At 35.2% G+C, this 19,166-nt stretch overlaps 1 protein-coding gene across 4 annotated transcripts in view; it reads right to left on the bottom strand.

The window, feature by feature from the left end:
- Positions 1 to 415: 415 nt before the first annotated feature.
- Positions 416 to 19,166, bottom strand: part of SH3D19 (SH3 domain containing 19) — an 80,234-nt gene continuing 61,483 nt past the window's right edge. For 3 of the 4 annotated variants that reach the window (XM_023530210.1, XM_023530207.1, XM_023530208.1), the window contains 10 exons: positions 18,231 to 18,299; positions 17,903 to 18,043; positions 14,195 to 14,267; positions 13,092 to 13,222; positions 11,207 to 11,265; positions 9,331 to 9,533; positions 8,621 to 8,673; positions 6,462 to 6,648; positions 5,968 to 6,065; positions 416 to 2,364 (listed from right to left, as the gene is read on the bottom strand). In XM_023530210.1, the coding sequence (XP_023385978.1) occupies positions 2,248 to 2,364; positions 5,968 to 6,065; positions 6,462 to 6,648; positions 8,621 to 8,673; positions 9,331 to 9,533; positions 11,207 to 11,265; positions 13,092 to 13,222; positions 14,195 to 14,267; positions 17,903 to 18,043; positions 18,231 to 18,299 (1,131 nt within the window). In that variant the 3' untranslated portion in view covers positions 416 to 2,247. The remainder of the gene's footprint in view (positions 2,365 to 5,967; positions 6,066 to 6,461; positions 6,649 to 8,620; positions 8,674 to 9,330; positions 9,534 to 11,206; positions 11,266 to 13,091; positions 13,223 to 14,194; positions 14,268 to 17,902; positions 18,044 to 18,230; positions 18,300 to 19,166) is intronic. The other variant, XM_023530209.1, reaches the window with a different exon arrangement.

Genomic DNA, 19,166 nt, shown 5'->3' with positions numbered 1-19,166 from the left:
TTCCATTTTGAGGAGGCTTGGATGAACAATATCAGGTTTTCACCTAAAATTCCCATTTCTCCCCTATGAAATTCACTAAATTTATGTTCAGTCAATATACAGAACAATAAAGTACCAACAAAAACTGATACCAAGCTACATTTAGCTTCTTGTCGGTTGAGTGGACAATAAATGACATGATGAAAATTACATAAAAACTGCAAATTTTGTTTCAAAGATTTTTTTATCAACCAATTAAGGAGGAAATATCAGGTATCAGTGGATCCAAGGTGATATGGCTATATATATAAGTTATCCATCTACCCATCCACATAACCAACCAACCTTTATTGGGCCTATATGGTGTAAAGGGCTAGAGATATAAAGATAAGATACCACCTGCATTCTCAAAAAACTCAATCCAGTATGAGAAAAAGACTGAAAAGTTCAGTTCAGTTTATTATAGTGTCAAGTAGATTTACAACTATTGCACTTATTCTGCTGACAGAAGACCAAAATTTAAGAGGGATATTCTCCAATAAAGCTAAGTTTTCATGATCTCTGATATAAGATGTTAAAATTATACATATATAATATACCTCATGTTCTATTCCAGACACACATCCTTCTTCCTGTTGCTGTACAGCTTGCTTCAAATGGGAATTTAGTTGGGAGAGTGCTTAAGTCACCCATTTCTCATAAAATTACTACTGAGTAAAATTTGACAGAGAATTTTCTTTATATTGTCTTCTTTACCCAAAACATGTAAAAAAAAAAAACCAAAAAAACAAACAAACAAAAAAACAAACAAAAAAATAGCCCCCATGTCAATTATAACTATGTAACTATGAGATGACCTTTAATCAAAGACAAAGTAAATATCTCCTCTTTTATAGAACCCCATGTAGTAGGTGTTCACATAATGGTTTGACTACTGGTTGCCTAACTTTTTGGACAATGGGAAACAATAATAAAAGCTATTAAGTGTCCCAGTACATGAAACTCTTCTCAAAAATAGAAGAAAGTCATGAACATTGTTGGGAAAGCGTTTTACATTTCCAATGAAATTCTATTCCATCGGTCTATTTAGAAGATTGTCTTCGACCTATTTGGCTTAAGCACATAAACTGTAATTGACTTAGTCCTGTAGGGAACCACTTTTATCTTAAGCCTGGCATGCATAGCAATGGATAGAGCAGGAAAGTGTTTTTTGTGTGTTTGTTTTTGAGGAGCTGGAGAAAAAAAAACAAGTATCAGCCTTCAGTCTTTTTAAATTATTTTTCATTCTGATTATAGTGGAAAGAAATAAGCTGTGGGAGTTTGACATTGTTTTCCATCTTAACAGTTGCTCTGTATTCTGATATATGCGAGTCATAATGTACCACTATAATAAGACACAGCTTTTATATATTACTGGGGTAACACAAAGAAAATATGAATTTTTCTTTGGATACCAGTAATTGTCAAAAGAATGATTGCAGATTCAGAAAAATGTGCTTTATAATAACCCTGTTAACAAAGTATAAAAGAAAGAAAGAAGTACAGCAAGTAATGTGGAAAGGTTAGTCATATTAGCAAGTCATCTCAGGATGGTTTTGGTTCTTTTGACTATGTTGCATCAAATTTTTAACCCCCTTCAAATCCTTGGGCAGAGGGGAAACATTAACACAAGGAGCATTTGGTGAGTATGAATTGATTCACCACGTTCTTACAATAGCTCTAAGTAGTCAATAAACTACCCTCTCCAGAAGCAAGGACTTGCCTTGGTAATAAGGATACTATGCTCCAGCTGTGTGAATTAATTTGGATATCGAAAACGAAATTTAGATTACCAACCATGTCCTGATAGTTATAGCATGCAGACTATCAAAGTCCTCCTTTTAAAATAAAGTAAAAAATAAAGAAGCACGGTTAATTTACTTTTGCTGATAAAAATAGATGTCCAAGTGCAACTTTTGCTTGTAAGCCTCCCCACGCTGTTTCCTCATCGGATGCTTTCCCCTGGGGGAAGTGTTTATCTGCCTTGCTAATCCTGCTTGATGTTTTCCTTGGTAGAATATGTGTTCATGGGTTTCCATGTGCACGTTTCTACTGTGAATGAATACTAACAACAAAATCTAGATACTTTCTGCTTTCAGAAAATTCTAGTGTACCATATACAGCATAGATATTTCTTTCAGTTTAAAAAAATAGTGCAAAATATATCTGATAGTCAAAGTGATAGTTCAAGTGAGTTTTTGTGCCAAGAAGCACAGTCAAGCTTCACCTTTAGCTGACTTGTAAAACCTGAACATAGTTTTTGGGAAAGATTCCAGATTTTCCCATTAGTTCTCCACTCATCCAGTCATCATCTACAGATGCCAGCTCTGTTATTATATCTCCGGCCTGTAAGAAGACAGGAATTGGAAATAATTATTAGTTTTTGTTGAGTATAAGCACGATAGGCAGCCCATCTGGAGAAGCATGTATAATCTTCTCTTTACTTATTTATCATGATTTACCGAGAGGATTAAATGATATACCACAGAGATGATCTATACCTAATAATGATGTGCCATTTGCTTGTACGCCTCTTTTCCTCAAAACCCATTCCTCTGCCAATATCACCATTGTTGCACTTTTAATTTCCTGCTTGTATTTTGTGCCCCCCAAATTCACCACTCTTACTCTAAAATTCTTTAATAACAATACCAGTTATCATATATACATTTCTGTAGATGTGTGTGTGTGTGTGTGTGTGCGTGTGTATCCCCCCAACCTAACAATTATTTACTGAATACCCACTATGTATGTGTCTGACACTGTTGTTCTGGTCATTATGGATCCAGCAATATATAAAGACCTCATTCTAGAGTGGTGGGGAGACAAATAAATATGCTGGCTACGTGGCCCCCACATTTACACTGGATCTCTATAATTAGAAAGGTTTTTACTATAATTATCTTTTCTCAACATTCTGAGCATTTTGAACTCCTCATTTATTCTTCCACATAATGGTATTCTCCTCTACCATTTGGTTTATTCTATTCCTTCCTGGCCTCAATATCAAATCTGCATTCTTTCCTGTCTTAAAGAGCTTCACCCTGACTCAGAATACAGATTTTTCCTCTTCTGGTTCGTCAAAGGGACTATGTATCTTATTCATGTATAAATTATAATTTTTCAACAGATGACATAATTTTTGAAATTATCTCCTGAAGCTATTTTGTTCTTTACTGTTTCTAACCATTTCTTAGGATCTGGGTTTAAGAGTCTGTAATGGTCCAAAATGACCCTGGCTACTTTTAAGAATATCTTTATCAAACTAAATGGATTTATTTGTAGCCCTCATACATAGCCCTCTGGAAAAAATGGTTTGATTTAAGGCCTTTATGGAAAATGGAAAGGAAAAACGCTATCAAATGTCATTAATTTACTTTATTCTGCTAAAATCTGTAAAATTTCTGGCTCTTCAAAGTTCCTATTATAAGTAAGCTCCTTTCTAAATTATAACATTATGGTTCACTAAAATTTTTTTTCTTAGCTCTTAAGTACATAGTGTGTTAGGGCAATTTTTTTTTTTAAATTTATTTATTTAAATTACCTTTGAGTATACAGTACATTGGTTAGACATCTATATAGTTCATAAAATGATCCCCCTAATGGCTCCCTCCCTCCTCTGGCCCTCCATCTAGCTATCATATTAATGCTAACTGCATTCTCTCTGCCGTGCTCCCCATCCCCGTGACCAACTATCAACTACTAATTTGTAGTTCTTTAACCCTTCACCCTATTCTCCCAGTCCCCCAACTCCCCTCCCCTCTGTCCGTCACCAAATTGTCCACTATATTTGTGAGTCTGTTTTTGATTAATTTGTTCTTTTTGTTCCTTAGATTCTGCATATAAGTGAAATCATATGGTATTTATCTTTGTCTGACTAATTTCACTCAGCATAATAACCTCTAGGTCTATCCATGTCGTTGCAAATGGTAGGATTTCATTTTTTTAATGGCTGAGTAATATTCTATTGTATATATGAACCATAATTTCTTTATCCAATTATCTGTTAATGGGCATTTAGGTTGCTTCTATATCTTGGCTATTGTAAATTGTGCTGCCATGAATACTGGGGTGCATAGATCCTTACGAATTATTGTTTTGGTTTTCTTTGGATAAATACTCAGAAGTACAATTGCTGAGTCAAAAAGTATATCCATTTTTAATTTTTTGAGAACCCTCCATACTGTTTTCCATAGCAGCTGTACCAGTTTGCAATCCTACCAACAATGTATGAGGGTTCCCTTTTCTCCACATCCTTGCCAACACTTGTTGTTTTTTGAGGACTAGGACAATTTTTTAAAAAGTTTTATCTACTAATATTCTGCAGATATCTAATATAATATTAATGATCAATAATACTGAAAGCAGTGCAGAATCCCTTAACTAAAAATACTCTAGAACTATCTTGCTTACAGTCAGTCATTTGTAAAATGAAGACAACTTATTTTCTGGAGGATCCTGTGAATTCTGTTATTTATATTGACATAACTTATATAAAGACCAAAATAAAATCCAAAAAGTTTGAATCCAGATTGTCAACTTGAAGTAACATTCTATGTAAAGATAAAAGGAATGAATTTCGAGCCACTGACTCTCAAAAGACTAAAAAGGACTAGGGCAACAGTTTCCAAACACTTGGATTTTAAGAACTAAGAAATTAAAAGAAAAAGAAAAGAAACTGATATAGAGTTACCAAATTATAATCTCCCATAAGAAATACCTATCATTTACTAACAACATTTTATTTTTTTTTATTTTTAATTTTATTATATTTATTGGGGTGACATTGGTTAATAATATCATGTTTCAAGTGTGCAATTTCATAAAACATCATCTGCATATTGCATTGTGTTCGCTCACATTTTATAATGGAAATGACATTTTAATATGGAAAAGATAAAAGAAATTCTTAAAAGAAAGGAAAAGCCCATCACAAAATAGGTAAGTTAGTTCTTAAAAAAAAAATAGGTAAATTAGCAAACTTATAACTGACATATCTCAGCATGCCTCCCTTACTCTGTGACTCCCCAAAAGCCTGCATATACAGAATATCACCTTGTTTTCCTACTTTGTTGTAGACAGGTGACAATCTTATTTGGGTACACACTGTTTTAAGTCTCATTTTGTCCAATCACTCCTTGATGCTTTCATCCTGCCTATGGCATTGCTGCCTCTGACTGATTATCTCCAAGTGATGGAGAATTTACCACTACCTGACACAGGCTTTTCTGAGAGCAATGACTGCTAAGGCCACTCTTCTTCCTCTGGCACAGTCTCAAAGTACTACCCTGGGCACTTTCCTTTGACCATGGTATAACTATGGACTGGGGAAATAGGATCATGGAAATATTCTGGTTTTACTTAAAAAAAAAAAAAAAAAAAAAAAAAAGAGAGGCACTTCTTTGATGAAGTAAGATTAAAATTAAATTTTAGGTGCTAAAAACCCCTTTGCAAAGTAGCTTAACTTCCTGCATTTTTTCCCCACAGTCTAGACAGTATCTTTGTGAACAAGACTCTAGTGCTTTATGAGGCAGTGCTGTGGTAGCCAGTTGTAGTAGGTACGAACTGATTTCGCCACTGATCTCAAAGACATGACAAGAGCAGGCAGCAAGGGGCATGCAGGGAATCATCCTTTACTAGGGCCACCAAGGAAAAGTCCAATATTACTGAGATCTGATGTTATGAAGTCTAGGAATAAGGAATTTGCCTGGAGACTGTGGGCCTATCAGGCCAATAAGGTTTTCTTTAAGTACCTAAATGCCTTGCTGATAATTTACATTTGCCCTATTCTTGACAGGCTCTCTAATCTTGTCTTTTAGAATTAGGGTGTGAGATCTGTTCATTCTTAGCTAATCATCAATACTCTAGCCAAATGTTCCACCCTTCAATGAAAGGCATTTCAAAATTTATAGCTGCTTAATACAGTTACAAAAAGGTACACATTCTGACCTTGAAGGACAGCTCATCTTCATTCTCTCCGTGGAAATCATATAAGGCTTTGGCCTTCCTCCCCTTCAGTGCTAAAGCAGACATACTTTTCTTCTCAGCTGTGAAGACACAGAAATTCAAATAGATGGAAAGACAGTGGATTAAAATACAAATTGCACACTTTAAGAAATGCCTTTGTCATTCCCAAGGCAGAATATTTTCAATTAATTTTGAATTTATTTAACTTGCAAAAAGATAAAAGATGTTCTCTTAGCAGGAAAAAAAAATTATAGAAAACATATTTAGTAGAAAATTAGACATTATCAAGTGAAGGCATTTTTATGGTTTTGCCACCCATAACTCCACCAAAGTATATGAAACAGAGAGTTTACAAAACTTTATGAATCACTCTTTCGAATATGGGCAAACAACTTAAACTGAGCATGGTCAGAGGGAAAAGGAATATATATCATTTTAAAGATCTCGCACTCGCCCTTAGAGAGTAGTTGTCACACCTGGGTAGGGTCGCACAAAGACTGCGGGGAAGATCCCCTCCCTGTCACGCAGTCTGCCCTTGCACCAGTTGGAGTCCAGACGCTCGAGGATCAGGATCTGGTCTCCCTTCTTGAAGGACAAGTCATCACTGGTCTCTGCTGTAAAACTGTGAAGAGCTTCACACCATTCTCCAGAAATGCTGTTATCCTGTTACAAATCAGAAATTCGATAAGAAATGTGAGAGATTATTTGAAACTGATTTCTACATAGGTTGAAAAATGGGGGTGTGGGGGGAAGCTAAAGGTTCAAAGCCTGAAGGCTTCTTTAAATCACTCAATACTTTATGTTACTATCAAGTTTCAGAAATAAAAATTTCCAATAACTTTTTTCTTAAAATATAATTCTGATAGAATTTGAGGTTCTTCTGCTTTTAAGAGATATACAATACTCAAGCAAAAACATTTTTCTAATTATGATCTATGACAATTATATTTTAAAAATTAGGTAAAAGCATATGATATTTATATATAGTATTTATGACACTGAAAAAATTCTGGTAATTTAATTTCCAGCGAAGTTCTTCTAAATTACAAAGAATCAGAATGGCAGTCTGTAATTCCCAGGTATTTACCTGATTCAGAGTCTATCAGATTCCATAGCATAGGACTTCATTAATCCACATTTTTCATTTTGTGAGGCAGTTAGCTCTAAGGCTGGCAGAGTAACCACCCGAATGTGGTGGGCTAGTAATGACCAAACGCCTCAAGAATAAATTTTACCCAAAACACATCAGAAGAAGGTTCTGCTCTGTAAAGAGGCATTTCTGCCAAGTAAGGATGGGAGCCCTATGTTCAAAAAGCTGGAGTAGGGAGGAGAGGGTAATGCTTTGAGCCAGGCAGGCCTAGGTTCCAGACCCAGTTCTCCTATTTCCTAGCTGACACTGGGCAAGATGCTTCTTTTCTCTGAGCCTCAGCTTCATCTTGGGGTTGCTGTGAGGATTAAATAATGCATGTAGAATGCTTAGCACAGTGCCTGGCACATCTTAAGTTCTCAACAACTGAGACAAAAACAACAATGAAACAAGCAAACAAAGCCTCTTAACTCTAGCCCTCTTGCTCTGCACTAGAGTAACCGACCCTAAAGAATGGTACTTATCATTCCCAAGAAATGCTAGCAACCAAATGAACATTTCCTTTTGGAAAACTTGTCACTTTCTTTCCTGTTTGACGTGAACAATAAGTGAGAATGAAAGAATTAAGAGACATAGAGCCCAATTACCAGTCACATTCTGACAAACAATGACCCCAATAGGCTCACTCTTTTAAAATGTGTCACAAAACAATCCTATTAAGTTTAAACACTTTTGGAGTCATGTTATACATGTAAAAATTTTAATCCAGTTTTTTTTCTCTCCTATTATAAAAATGATGCAAATGTTCCTAAATATTTGAAGTTTATAAATGTATGAAGAAGTGGGAAAAATATCTACCCATCTATAATTGTTCCACCTTGGGGAAACTGAATGTTAATAACTTCAAATATATTTCCTTCTAGTCTTTCTATGCTATATATTCAATTTCCTATAAAATATTTTCCTCCCATAACATTTTTATAAATCTAATTTTTCATGGCCTCAGAACATTCTACTAATAATAATCATATTTAGATTGTTTCTAATTTTTTTCCTATTAAAACACCACCACTATGACTATCTCTGTGACTAAAACCTTGTCTCATTTTCAGCCTTTCACAGAGTGAGGAATAACAATAATTTATAATTTCAATTTTTTAACACTTGTAATTATTTATTTAGCGTTGAGTTGTACTGAATCTCTGTTAACTGGGTTAGTTAAATGGTATTTTATTGCTGCTTTATAAGGCATTTTCTTGATTACTAAAGTTAAATATCTTCTTAATATCAGCCATTTATACTATCTCTTTTATTCTCCCATCGTGTCTCTTTCTCTGTTTTCCATCAGGGTTTTCATGTCTTTGCAATTCATTTGTATGAGTTCTGTAAGCAATAAAGATATTTATCATCTAAATATTAATTTCAAACATTTACTATATGAATTTAAAAATGATTTCATAACATTTTCCCTTGACAATTATGATTTTAATATTCTTCCCACAGTTAAAAACCTGGTTTTCACTACAGTTATTTATTCAAGCAGCCTACCTGATTATCTGCTCCAGAATCATCTTTTTTGGTAGTCAGTGGTACCTTTGTGCCTACGTTAAAGAAAAAAGTCAAAACTTCAGATGAAAAAACCACACAGTATTGGAGAAAAACTGTAGGGGAGAGTGAAAAGACTGGGATTCTAAATCAGTCTCTTCATGTATTGGCTATCTAACTCTGACCAGGCACTTCCCTCTCTGGGCTTGTTTCCCTTCACTGTAAAGTGAAGGAAGATGCCCATTAATTACACTCCATAGCAGCGGTCCTCAATCTTGTCAGGACCAGGGACCAGTGTTTCTATGAGACTCTAATGCCTGATGGTCTGAGGTGGAGCTGAGGCAGTGATGCTAGCGCTGGGGAGCAGCTGCAAATACAGATGAAGCTTGGCTCAATCACGCGCCACTCACTTCCTGGTGTGTGGTCTGGGGGTTGAGGATCTCTGCTCTATAGTCCATTTCTGTTTAAAAGTGTATGATTCTTCACCTGCCATTTCTGATATGAAGCTATTGCTACTTACCTAAAACACCAAAAAGAACTCATTGAGAGATTATCATGATAATGACTATCCCATACAAATGACCATTTTAAAATCATTTTTCTACCTTAAAAAAACATGGTGACTGGAATATTATGCAGCTTAAGTATCATCCTTTTATGGTTTATCTAAAATAAGACAGGGCATAATCAAAAACAATATTCTCTATACTCACATAAAACCTTTGTGCCAGAGGTGGGAGGATCCTCAACGAGTTCCACAAAGTTAAGGGGGAAAATTCCAGTTTTGTCTCGAAGTTCTCCTCTGGCCCATTCTTCATTCACATACTCTTTAAGAATGATAATTTCTCCCTCTAAGAAACTTAACTCATCTTTCTGGTCTCCAATATATTCAAACCGAGCAACACATCTTGGACCTCTGAACAAAGATCACACTTATGCATTAAACAGAGTACTAACTTTCAAAATGTGTTAAAACCTTCATTCAGTCTTTCAAAAAATATTTATTCTGTGTTTACTATGGAACGAGGTATACTAGTTTTTTACCATAAAAAGAATAAGCTACATTTCTAAATCATAGTCCTTACTTTTTAGATACGAACCTATTTACTCAGAGGCTAAAATCAATGTCACGGAGACACAAAGAAGACCATCAGCTGGTGGTCAGTTTACAATGCCATGTACTCTATCACCTTTACTTCATTACAGAATCCCCTAGTCCACACATCTCTGTATTCTTGGACCACAGTAATCCACGGCCCAGTCTGAACCCTCTCAATTATAAACGCCCTGAGAATCCCAGGGCAAGACGTCAAATTTCCATGACAGGATGCAGTGCAGTGGGTATCAGCTTGTTAATATATGTTGACTCGATCAGTGAGTTGTGTATATAGATGACTGGTCTTCAAAACTAGAAGGTTCAAAGAAAACAGACACTAGGCACATAATAACACTTAATTTTGTACGTAACACTGTTGTGTTAGGCACAAAAAACTTCATTTCTGAGAATTAGAACAATCCTTAAATGATCTGCAATTCATACTGAAATTAAGATAAAAGCAGAGATAAAATTGTGTCTCTAGGAGGCATGATTTAATACTAAACCTTAGATTTGGGGCTTTAGAAAGGAAGTTTCAATAGCGACAGGCTAAGGAGATGAAACTCTCTGAAGAGAAAAGACTGGTACTGTTTCCCATCAAATTTTGATTTAAGTCAGGACAATGGATCAACGGCTGTGAAAGCCCACTTTAAATTCAACCAGCTGACACATTAAATGCTGCTTAAAAATAGGAGAAAATTTGAACCTAAAATAGAATTCAACTTTTGTGGCATCAGAAGTTTTCTTATTTATGGTAACCTTTGCATTTATTTTCTAAAGTCCTCAGGGGGCATCTCTTTATGTCTGACCTATTCAAAGACAGGTTTACAATCTTCAGCAGGTAGTGAATTCTGTTAATTTGCTCATTTAACTGGAATATAAAGTTGCATTGTGGCAGTGTTGTAAATTAAGGAGTTACACTGATGCATAAAAGGGTACATAAATTGATGGAAAGGTTTTCAGACATAAAGGAAGATCCCTCCGACTTAAATCTTACTTTACTTTCTTCTAGAAAGCAAAAGTAACTTCTAGAAAGTACTGCTAAACAATACAAAATGTGTAGCAGTTATTGTAGGGTCCATATTTGTAAAAGGTTTAAATATTTTCAGTGACAAAAATATTTGAAACTTCTAAAAATGTGTTGGTAGATGAACACCAGAGGGCCAAAATAAAATATAGTGAATGAAAAAAACCATCTCTGCTCAAGCTGAGGCTAGACTGTGGGAAGCATCAGGCTAGACTGTTTGCTGCTGTCTGTATGTTCTGTATTGATATGGAGAGTTGCTTATGTCAGCTTCCATTAGCTTGTCGCATTTTCATCTGAATTTCAATCCACTATGGCTTTTAAACAAGGATAGGTTTTCCTCATAATTAAAAAAGACATACTGAGAACCAATGATCACATATCTGAAGTATTTAAGCTCGGTAATTCTTTATGACATAAATGCTGGTCTCCTTTGTATTTTGTGCAAAAGAACAAAAATAAAACTTACTTGATGGAATGAGATGAAACTGATTCTCTTTTCCCATTTCCTCCTTCTGCAATATCAACCTAGTAAAGACAATTGTATAATTTCAGATTTTAGTAAGGTAAATTTAAGACTAGGTAATTAGGAAATGCATGACTGAAATTAACAAGTTTACCTAGGTGTTAAATTGATTAAGTGGTTCCAAAGGTGCTAAAAGATTAGAAATCCAGAATTTGGATTTTGAAAAAAATGCATAACTTGTGACACAGCCTTTCTTGAATAGCCAATCAATCCTTTTCTTATTTGCTGGGGTAAGCATATTAATATCTTTCTACCCTGATTGAGTTTTCTCTATTCCATATCCTCTAAGTTGAAAACTTCAGATGAGGAAGACTCAAGATAGAAACTAGACATGAAGCATTCGGGCACAACCACACCTATTCAAAGTGCTAGAAGAATTCTGCAATGCTTTCTTGACCACCAAATAAAACATTTTAATCACATTTGTGGATTCTCTCCATTTTCATAACTCAAATTTTTCCCCCTATAATGTGAATAAGGAAGAAAGGAATTAGTATTCGGTGAGCATCTACTAAGTGGCAAGCACTTTATGTAAATATCTCATTTACAAGGTTCAGCAGAGCTGGGTTATAATAAAATATTTGACCATATACATTCAGTCTGGAAACTACTGAAGGCTTTGAGGTTTATATTAAATAAATCAGTGCCCTTCTTGATGAATTCCAAAGGCTTGAAGTTTTAAAACAATTGTTTAAACTGCTAGGCTCAGAAATAATACATTGATAATGTGGCAGATTTAGTGTAATTGATTTCAGTGTGGCAACCGTGATTTTTAAAGTACTTCTACATTGTGCAGAAGAAAAACTGAGGAAGAGTACTAAAACTAACATTATTCTTAATATTTATTTAGAGAATGTGGTTGGATTTCTCCAAAGAATATATATATAATATATTATAATATATAATATTATATATATACTGGACAATTTTTAAGGCCCACATTTTGTAATTCAAGAGAATCAAACTTATTTATACTTGAAAACTACAGGTTCTCGGTTATATCTGTTTTCTGAATTTCTGATGTAATAACAAATTATTTGCTCCCCTCCTCCACAAATAGCTGTTAATACTCAGCTATTTAAGCTAGCTTTATTGATATTTTCCAGTATCAATAAGTTATAGCAGAGACAGAGTCATACTCCTCCTACTGACATATAAAGTGGCGGTCTGATTTTATCCCCATGTTTCAGCTACCTGGGCTTAGCACTTAGGGCTCGACCATACATGTCTGCTTTTACAAGTTATGCTGTGAGGGTGTATAAAATTCTGACAATTTAATATAATTTTTCCCTAATCAGATTTAAAATTATGTGAAAAACCATTAATGGACCACTACTTCCAATGAAAGTACTTTAGTGTTCCTAAATCTATTTTTTTAAAGATGAAAATAAGAATGGAAAGAATGAAAGAAACCAAAAATAAAACATACTTCGAAAAGAAATGGTACATAATCTCAGAGAACATTCCTTCAGGACAGTCTAGTAGCATTTGACTCTTGTTTACTAAATGTTTCAAAGAATTAACATATATCCTTAAGTGCTTACAACCCTCCAATAACAGCTGAGTCACCAGTTGACCTGCAGTGTTTTTTCACCTTAGGATTTCAGATAGCACTTAGGAATTAAGTTCTAATACCTCATAATATAATTATAAGTAACCATTATCTAGTTGAACAAACCTTTATTTTTTTGTTTTCCAAACACAAATGAATCAATGAAAGAGAGAACTAGACTTCAAGAATCTAGGCTTCTGGTTATTTTTTCCAAACTGTAAGTTACAAAGAATCCACTGAACATATGATCAATGTAAATAGGCATGACCCACTTACAAGCACTTTGACATAGTTGGCAGGAAATATGCCAGTCTGCTTTCTGCATTTTCCTCGGTACCAATCAGTATCTATTTTTTCCAGAAGATAAACAATTTCTCCTGAAGTGAGGTTCAAATCATCGACTTGCTCTGTAACATTAAATTAGAGTTATGTATGATTAAAATTATTCTGGTTGCAGATTTGATTAAAGCAAGCATAAAGTAGCATTTAGTTCTGTCCGCTGAGGTAGTATGTTCTACTGATTCTGAGAACACATATCTTTTTTTTTTGATATTGCTGTTATGAGTTTCCCCTTTTAATATCAAATTAGATACATCTGCAATGCACTGATTCATGTGAAATGGTTAAAAACAAACAAACAAACAAACAAGCAAACAAACAAGCAAACAAACAAACATTGTGCTGGTCAATGCTATCTACTGTGCCAAAATAAACCTTTTGCTGAATACGTATTGAACAAAGAGTTTTACAGATGTGGTATAATATTCTCATTATTCTCGATCATGCTTAAAAATCATTTCAAACTCAAAATATCAACTAAGGGAATACTACAGCTCTTTAGGAAATAAATTTACTCACTAAAATAAAAATCAGTTTACCAAGTATATAAAAATGAGGTTATGTAAATAAATTGGAAGTTTATTTGTAGTAGCCTTGGATATAAAAGGTATTTAAAAATTAATTATAAAAAATTTACCTTTTCATTTCATAATAGCTGAGCTATAGGTATAGGTTTTACAATTCTTAGGAAAAAAATCTTCATTTATTAAATTAGAATTAATTACACTATAGTTAATTGGTACTCACTGTTTTGAAAGAGTTAAAAATTTGCAACTAGTAGGTAATTTGCTATTTGTTCATTTGTAAGAGAAAACCCTCACCCCGCTCTCTCATGAGTTTCAAAAGCAAGGGTATGCAGCTACCCTTTCTGGAATGACTGGGTACAATCCACCATTCCTTGAAGGCTGGGTGATTGACGATTTCTCCAGTCCAGGACTCTGCTGCACAGAGAATGAAGGCTGTCCTTGAGAGATTAACCTATGGAGCATGCCTGCTCCCGGATCCTACAGGCTCTACCACTTTATTATTTGTGTCCTTACCTGCTAGAAAATCATGAAGAACGACAGCATGAGGCACACTACTGTCAACAGCCTTCAGAGCGTGGCTTGGATCCTTAGGGAGAAAACAGGGCTGTGAATAAAGTGTGCAGGATGGATGCTAGATTTATATTCACTCTGAGACCAATTTTTTTTTTCTCATTAGAGTCCTCTTGACATTATGAGTACAAGATGCAAACGACACAGTTGAGCTGAATAAGAGAATCATTATCAAGTTGAAAAGGCATGTGTCCTTGCCAAGGGAGGACAGAAATAACTCTCAATTATAATATCTTCCAGCATTTTTTTAACCAAGAGAGTAAAACAAAAGGAAATCACTTAACTTTTTTTTTTTTTAACCGTACCTATTTTACCCTGAAGTAGTAGTTTTTTACCTCTTTCACCTTTCAAGGGTAGCTTTTTCCTAAAATTGTGATCAGCACTAATCTTAGGAAGACAGTCTTAAAAGTTGTGTCTTTATTAAGATGGGAAAAGGAGAAAGTTCTATAATTTATGTTCTTACCTTTCATAATGAAAAGAGCTAATGACTTCCACAAAAGTATAATTCACAAAAAGTAAAATTTATTTCATTTACTACCACTTAACTGAGTGTTTTTGCTAATTTAAAAGCCAACTTTCTCTATCTCCTATGCCTGGCCTGGATTTTATATTTAATCTGAATGGTATTCATATTCAACAGCATTCTAAGTAAATTAGCAAAGAGAATTCAATATCCTCTACCCATCTAGCCAACTGCCATAGATTGGCTAGAGGAGAGAGGGTAAAGCTGAAGAGTAACCCTTTCTTATTAACAAGCAGATGCTATTCTTAGTTTCTTTATATAAACAGACAGGCTAATATACATCATCATTATCATAAAATCTGACTGAAAGATAGTATTTGGAGTTACAATTTTAAACTCTTCAACACTGGCAAACCTATGAAATAAACGAAGGCAGATTTTTGTGCTCCTTCTGGTCTCTTCACCTCCTTCAGTGATTCTCGCCCCCTTAGGGATATCCTCACACTTCTATTTCTGTCCGCCCGCCGCCCCGCTCCCCACCAGCCATGATGTGTCGTGTTGATCAGAATGCCCTGTGGGTAATGATCGACCATCTCCACTTCCACCCTGCAACACTTCTGCTCAGATCTTTTCTGAATCTCGCCTGTTCTTTCAGCCAAAATGTACCTGTGGAGGCATGCTGCATTCTCTCAAGATAGGTAAACTGAAATACCAATTTAGGTCAAGATAGTAACGGCTAATGGCAGTTTACCATATTAGTTTACCAAGGTAACACTGACATTTTCTTAGGGGCTGCTCAGTGCTTTTCCCTAAATAAAGGAGCATCGTAGGAATTTCAGGGATTGTGGAAAGGAACTGAAATATTTTAAGTCTGAGGGAGCTTTAAAAAATTATTATTTATATAATTTGTTACATGTACATATGCATGGTTTTCATTTCTTTCTGACTTAAATCTGTGGAAAAAGGAATGACTATTCAATAAATGGTGTTAGGTTAGATGGTTATCCATTTGGGAAAAAAAATGAAGTCAGAGGCCTACCTCACACCGAACACAAACATGAATCTGAAAATGGACCGACAATCTAAACATAACCAAGCCTTGGAGGGTATAAGAGGTGGGATGATAACTTATGCTTCCCAATTAGCTTCTCTGCCTTCAGTGCATGGGTAACCCTGGCAATGCTGCTTGCTCATCAGTCTGGCCTGGCAGGTAAAGAGCAAGAAGAAAAGGCTAAACAGGCTTGGCCACAAGGGGTCAGTACAACTCAGACCACATCATTAGGATGGATCTCTGGTAAGTAAATCTAATACATTTCAAAGCTCTTCCTAGTATGACTCAAATTACTAATACAAATGAGTAATAAGAATAGCTAATATTAATTAGTCACTCACTAGATGCTACTCACTGTATTAAATACCTTACGTGCACTGACTAGCTCATTTAATTTTTAAGTATCTTTGAGATATAATTCACATAACACAAAATTCACCCATTTAAAGTACATGTAGTTTTATTATACTCACAGAATTGTGCAACCATCACCTCCATCTAAGTTTAGAACTTGTTTTATCACTCCCTCTCCAAGAAACCCCCTACCCATTAGCAGTCATCCCCCATTTATCACCCCCTCCCTTACCCTCAAGTGAAGGCAACCACTTTCTACTTTCTGAATTTACCTATTCTGGACATTTATATAAATGGAATCATGCAATAGATCAATTCTAAAAACAACTCTGTGAGAAATTACTATACCTATTTCACATTAAAAAGATAAAGTTTAGAGAGGTTAAGTAACTACCTAAGGTGGTACGGAAGGGGAAGTGAAATCCAGCTCCCTGAAACCCAAATCTGTACTTGCAACCAGGTGATACCTTCCCACTCTTCGTATGATATGCAGATTCAACCTCAATTGATAATGTTCAATATTTTCTATTTACTAAGGTAAAGAAAAGTATAACATATTTTCAGAAATCTTTACTTAAAACTAGACTTTCGATTAGGTAATTTTCATTTTTCTAAAATATGTAATGCTAGCCTAAAGGAAGCTTCATTTTAGGATCATCAGTAGTTGGCCATCAGAGGCTAACTCTGCAAGTCTATGGTTCAAGATGAGTAAAGTCATGTTTAAAGTGGGGGGAAAAAAACTTTGGCATTACAAAAGAATAATTTCTAAGTTTTTAAGCTTCATTTTTCATACAGAAAAGCAGTCCAACTCCCATGGTTACCCGTCAGTGTGTTCTGAGAAAGGAAGGACAGCAGTGACAGATGAATAATGCTGTATTAAAACAAGAGAAAATGCGGCTAAAAGAGCTTTCCCCATTTGAACTAAACTAAGAATTTTCTGTATCCCAGCTGCAACTAGCTTAACACGTATCTTCTCTGCTCTCCAATATATAAATTTTCATTTTCTCAGCAAACTTCAAAAGATAAGCCACTTTCTAAGAAGAAAGAATTTAACTAGATTATGAAAACTAGGATGAATGGTGAACCAAATACTTTACTTGGATTAAATGACTGGTGGGTATTATTTTGAATGTTTGCTGTATTAACCAACAAATAGTAAAAATTTAACTGAGTAATTTAAGAAGTTCTTTTAAAAATATACTTCTGTACATTGTTCAAGGGCATTTTTCTGGCTAAACAAATGACCTTCACTGTATTCTCTCAGGCTCCACAAATTTGTTAGGCCTAAATTGTCAATTCAGGTTGTTGGATTACATTTCATTTCATTATTTTATGAGCTATAATCAGAGAAATGAAGTTTACACTAAGCTTAAATCTTAGAGGGAAGTGCTTTTTATGTTAGAGTCAACATTTATAGGTCCTCCTTTAAAATAATTATCCATTCTTCTAGGAAACTAATCTCTGGCACTTTAGTAAACACCTTTACATCATTTAAAAAATAAATGGTTCTCACAGTTGAAAATTAATGACTGAGTGCTCTAGTTGCTGTAAGTCAGTATGATATGAAGAAGGCAAAATACAAGGTAGTCACTGTGTAACAAGGTGATTAGTGGCAAGTCTCTTAGAAGTAATTTATTCTTAAAAGGAAATAAAATGCAACGTAATTTTCACTCTAGTTAAAATAAGCATGCTAATAAAAGCCTTGAGGATGAAATATAATTAACAGTTCTATGAAATTTGCTGTCATGGGAGATATGAGGGCTGTACAGCATTAACTCCTTACATTTGGTATGCTTCTAAGATGTTCATCAAGTGGCGTGATGATCTTCACCTGAGACAGGTGAACTCTGCCCGTGTCTTCAACTTTTTGGCATTCCAAGAAATTATTTTCCGCCTCCTTCAGCATCACAAGTACATCTCCATGCTGTAAGGTACAATACAACTCTCTGAAGCAATTATTATTTAATAACACATTATTGCTTTTTCCACATTTTAATCTTTGGAGCCTAAAGCATTTAATAATGTGTAAAGCAGTAACAGAGGCCAGTGTTTTGTTTTGTTTTGTTTTGTTTTGTTTTACATTTATCAGTAAAGGAAAAGCTTTACTTTACCTTATGAGAGAATTCTTTGGGGTTTTGCGAGACAATGTCTTCATTGGAAATTCCATGAGATACAGACAGCTTAAATATAAACCAATAAAAGGATTATTCACAATCAAATAACCTCCTCATAAAGTGCTGGTTATTTGGGGATCTGTCATGTGTGCCTAAAGTGTAACTTCTCCAGCAAACTCTCTACCTGGCTTCCTCATGCTCTAGATCTAGTGGAGCCTGCCATTTCTCATGGATACTAACAGTCCCTGGGGATGTGCAGTTGAGACCACAGGACCACAGTGGCTGAATGTGGCCTAAAGTTCTCTTTGACACTCGGAACCAGGAAGTTCCATAGGACAAGGTCCACCAAGTACCTTGGTGTCTCAAGGCCCACTTTTAATTCAGGGCTCTCAATGGCTGGCACATCCTCTGTGACTGCTTCCATTTGCCTTGAATCTCATTCTTCAGAGTCTCTCTGATATCAAGCATCTACTTAAACCCATTTCACCGCCTAACTCCAGTCACTTCCTGGTCCACTTAGCTCTGTCTGGTCTTAGAATGATTTTTACATCTGTACCCTACCCTGGTCAGGGGACTCTGTTCCCTGCCTTGGTAAATTCTGGATGATGAGTACAGGTCAGAGGGGTCTTTACAATATAGACATACCCAGGAAATGCGATCATACGAGCTTACTTCCAACAAGGAAAGAGGGGCTACTTTGGCCCTTCCATCACTGAGGAGCAAAGATGCAGAGTGAGGGCAAGGGTGTGGCCTTGTAAGGCTGCTTCCCAGCATCTCTGTCGAACCCAGGGCTTCTAAAGTACCCGGATTCTAGGTTAGCAGTTTAATGGTAGGGTGGCCATGGAAAAAAATGAGGGATTTAAGAAATTATTTCAAAATGAAACATACTATTCTAATTAATATGCCATTATCTGAGTCTATTAATGAATTCTT

The sequence above is a fragment of the Pteropus vampyrus genome, unplaced genomic scaffold, assembly GCF_000151845.1.
Source record: "Pteropus vampyrus isolate Shadow unplaced genomic scaffold, Pvam_2.0 Scaffold47, whole genome shotgun sequence".
NCBI classification, from domain to species: domain Eukaryota; kingdom Metazoa; phylum Chordata; class Mammalia; order Chiroptera; family Pteropodidae; genus Pteropus; species Pteropus vampyrus.
Note: the sequence above shows the minus strand (reverse complement) of the source record. Positions and strands in the feature narration are given on the sequence as shown.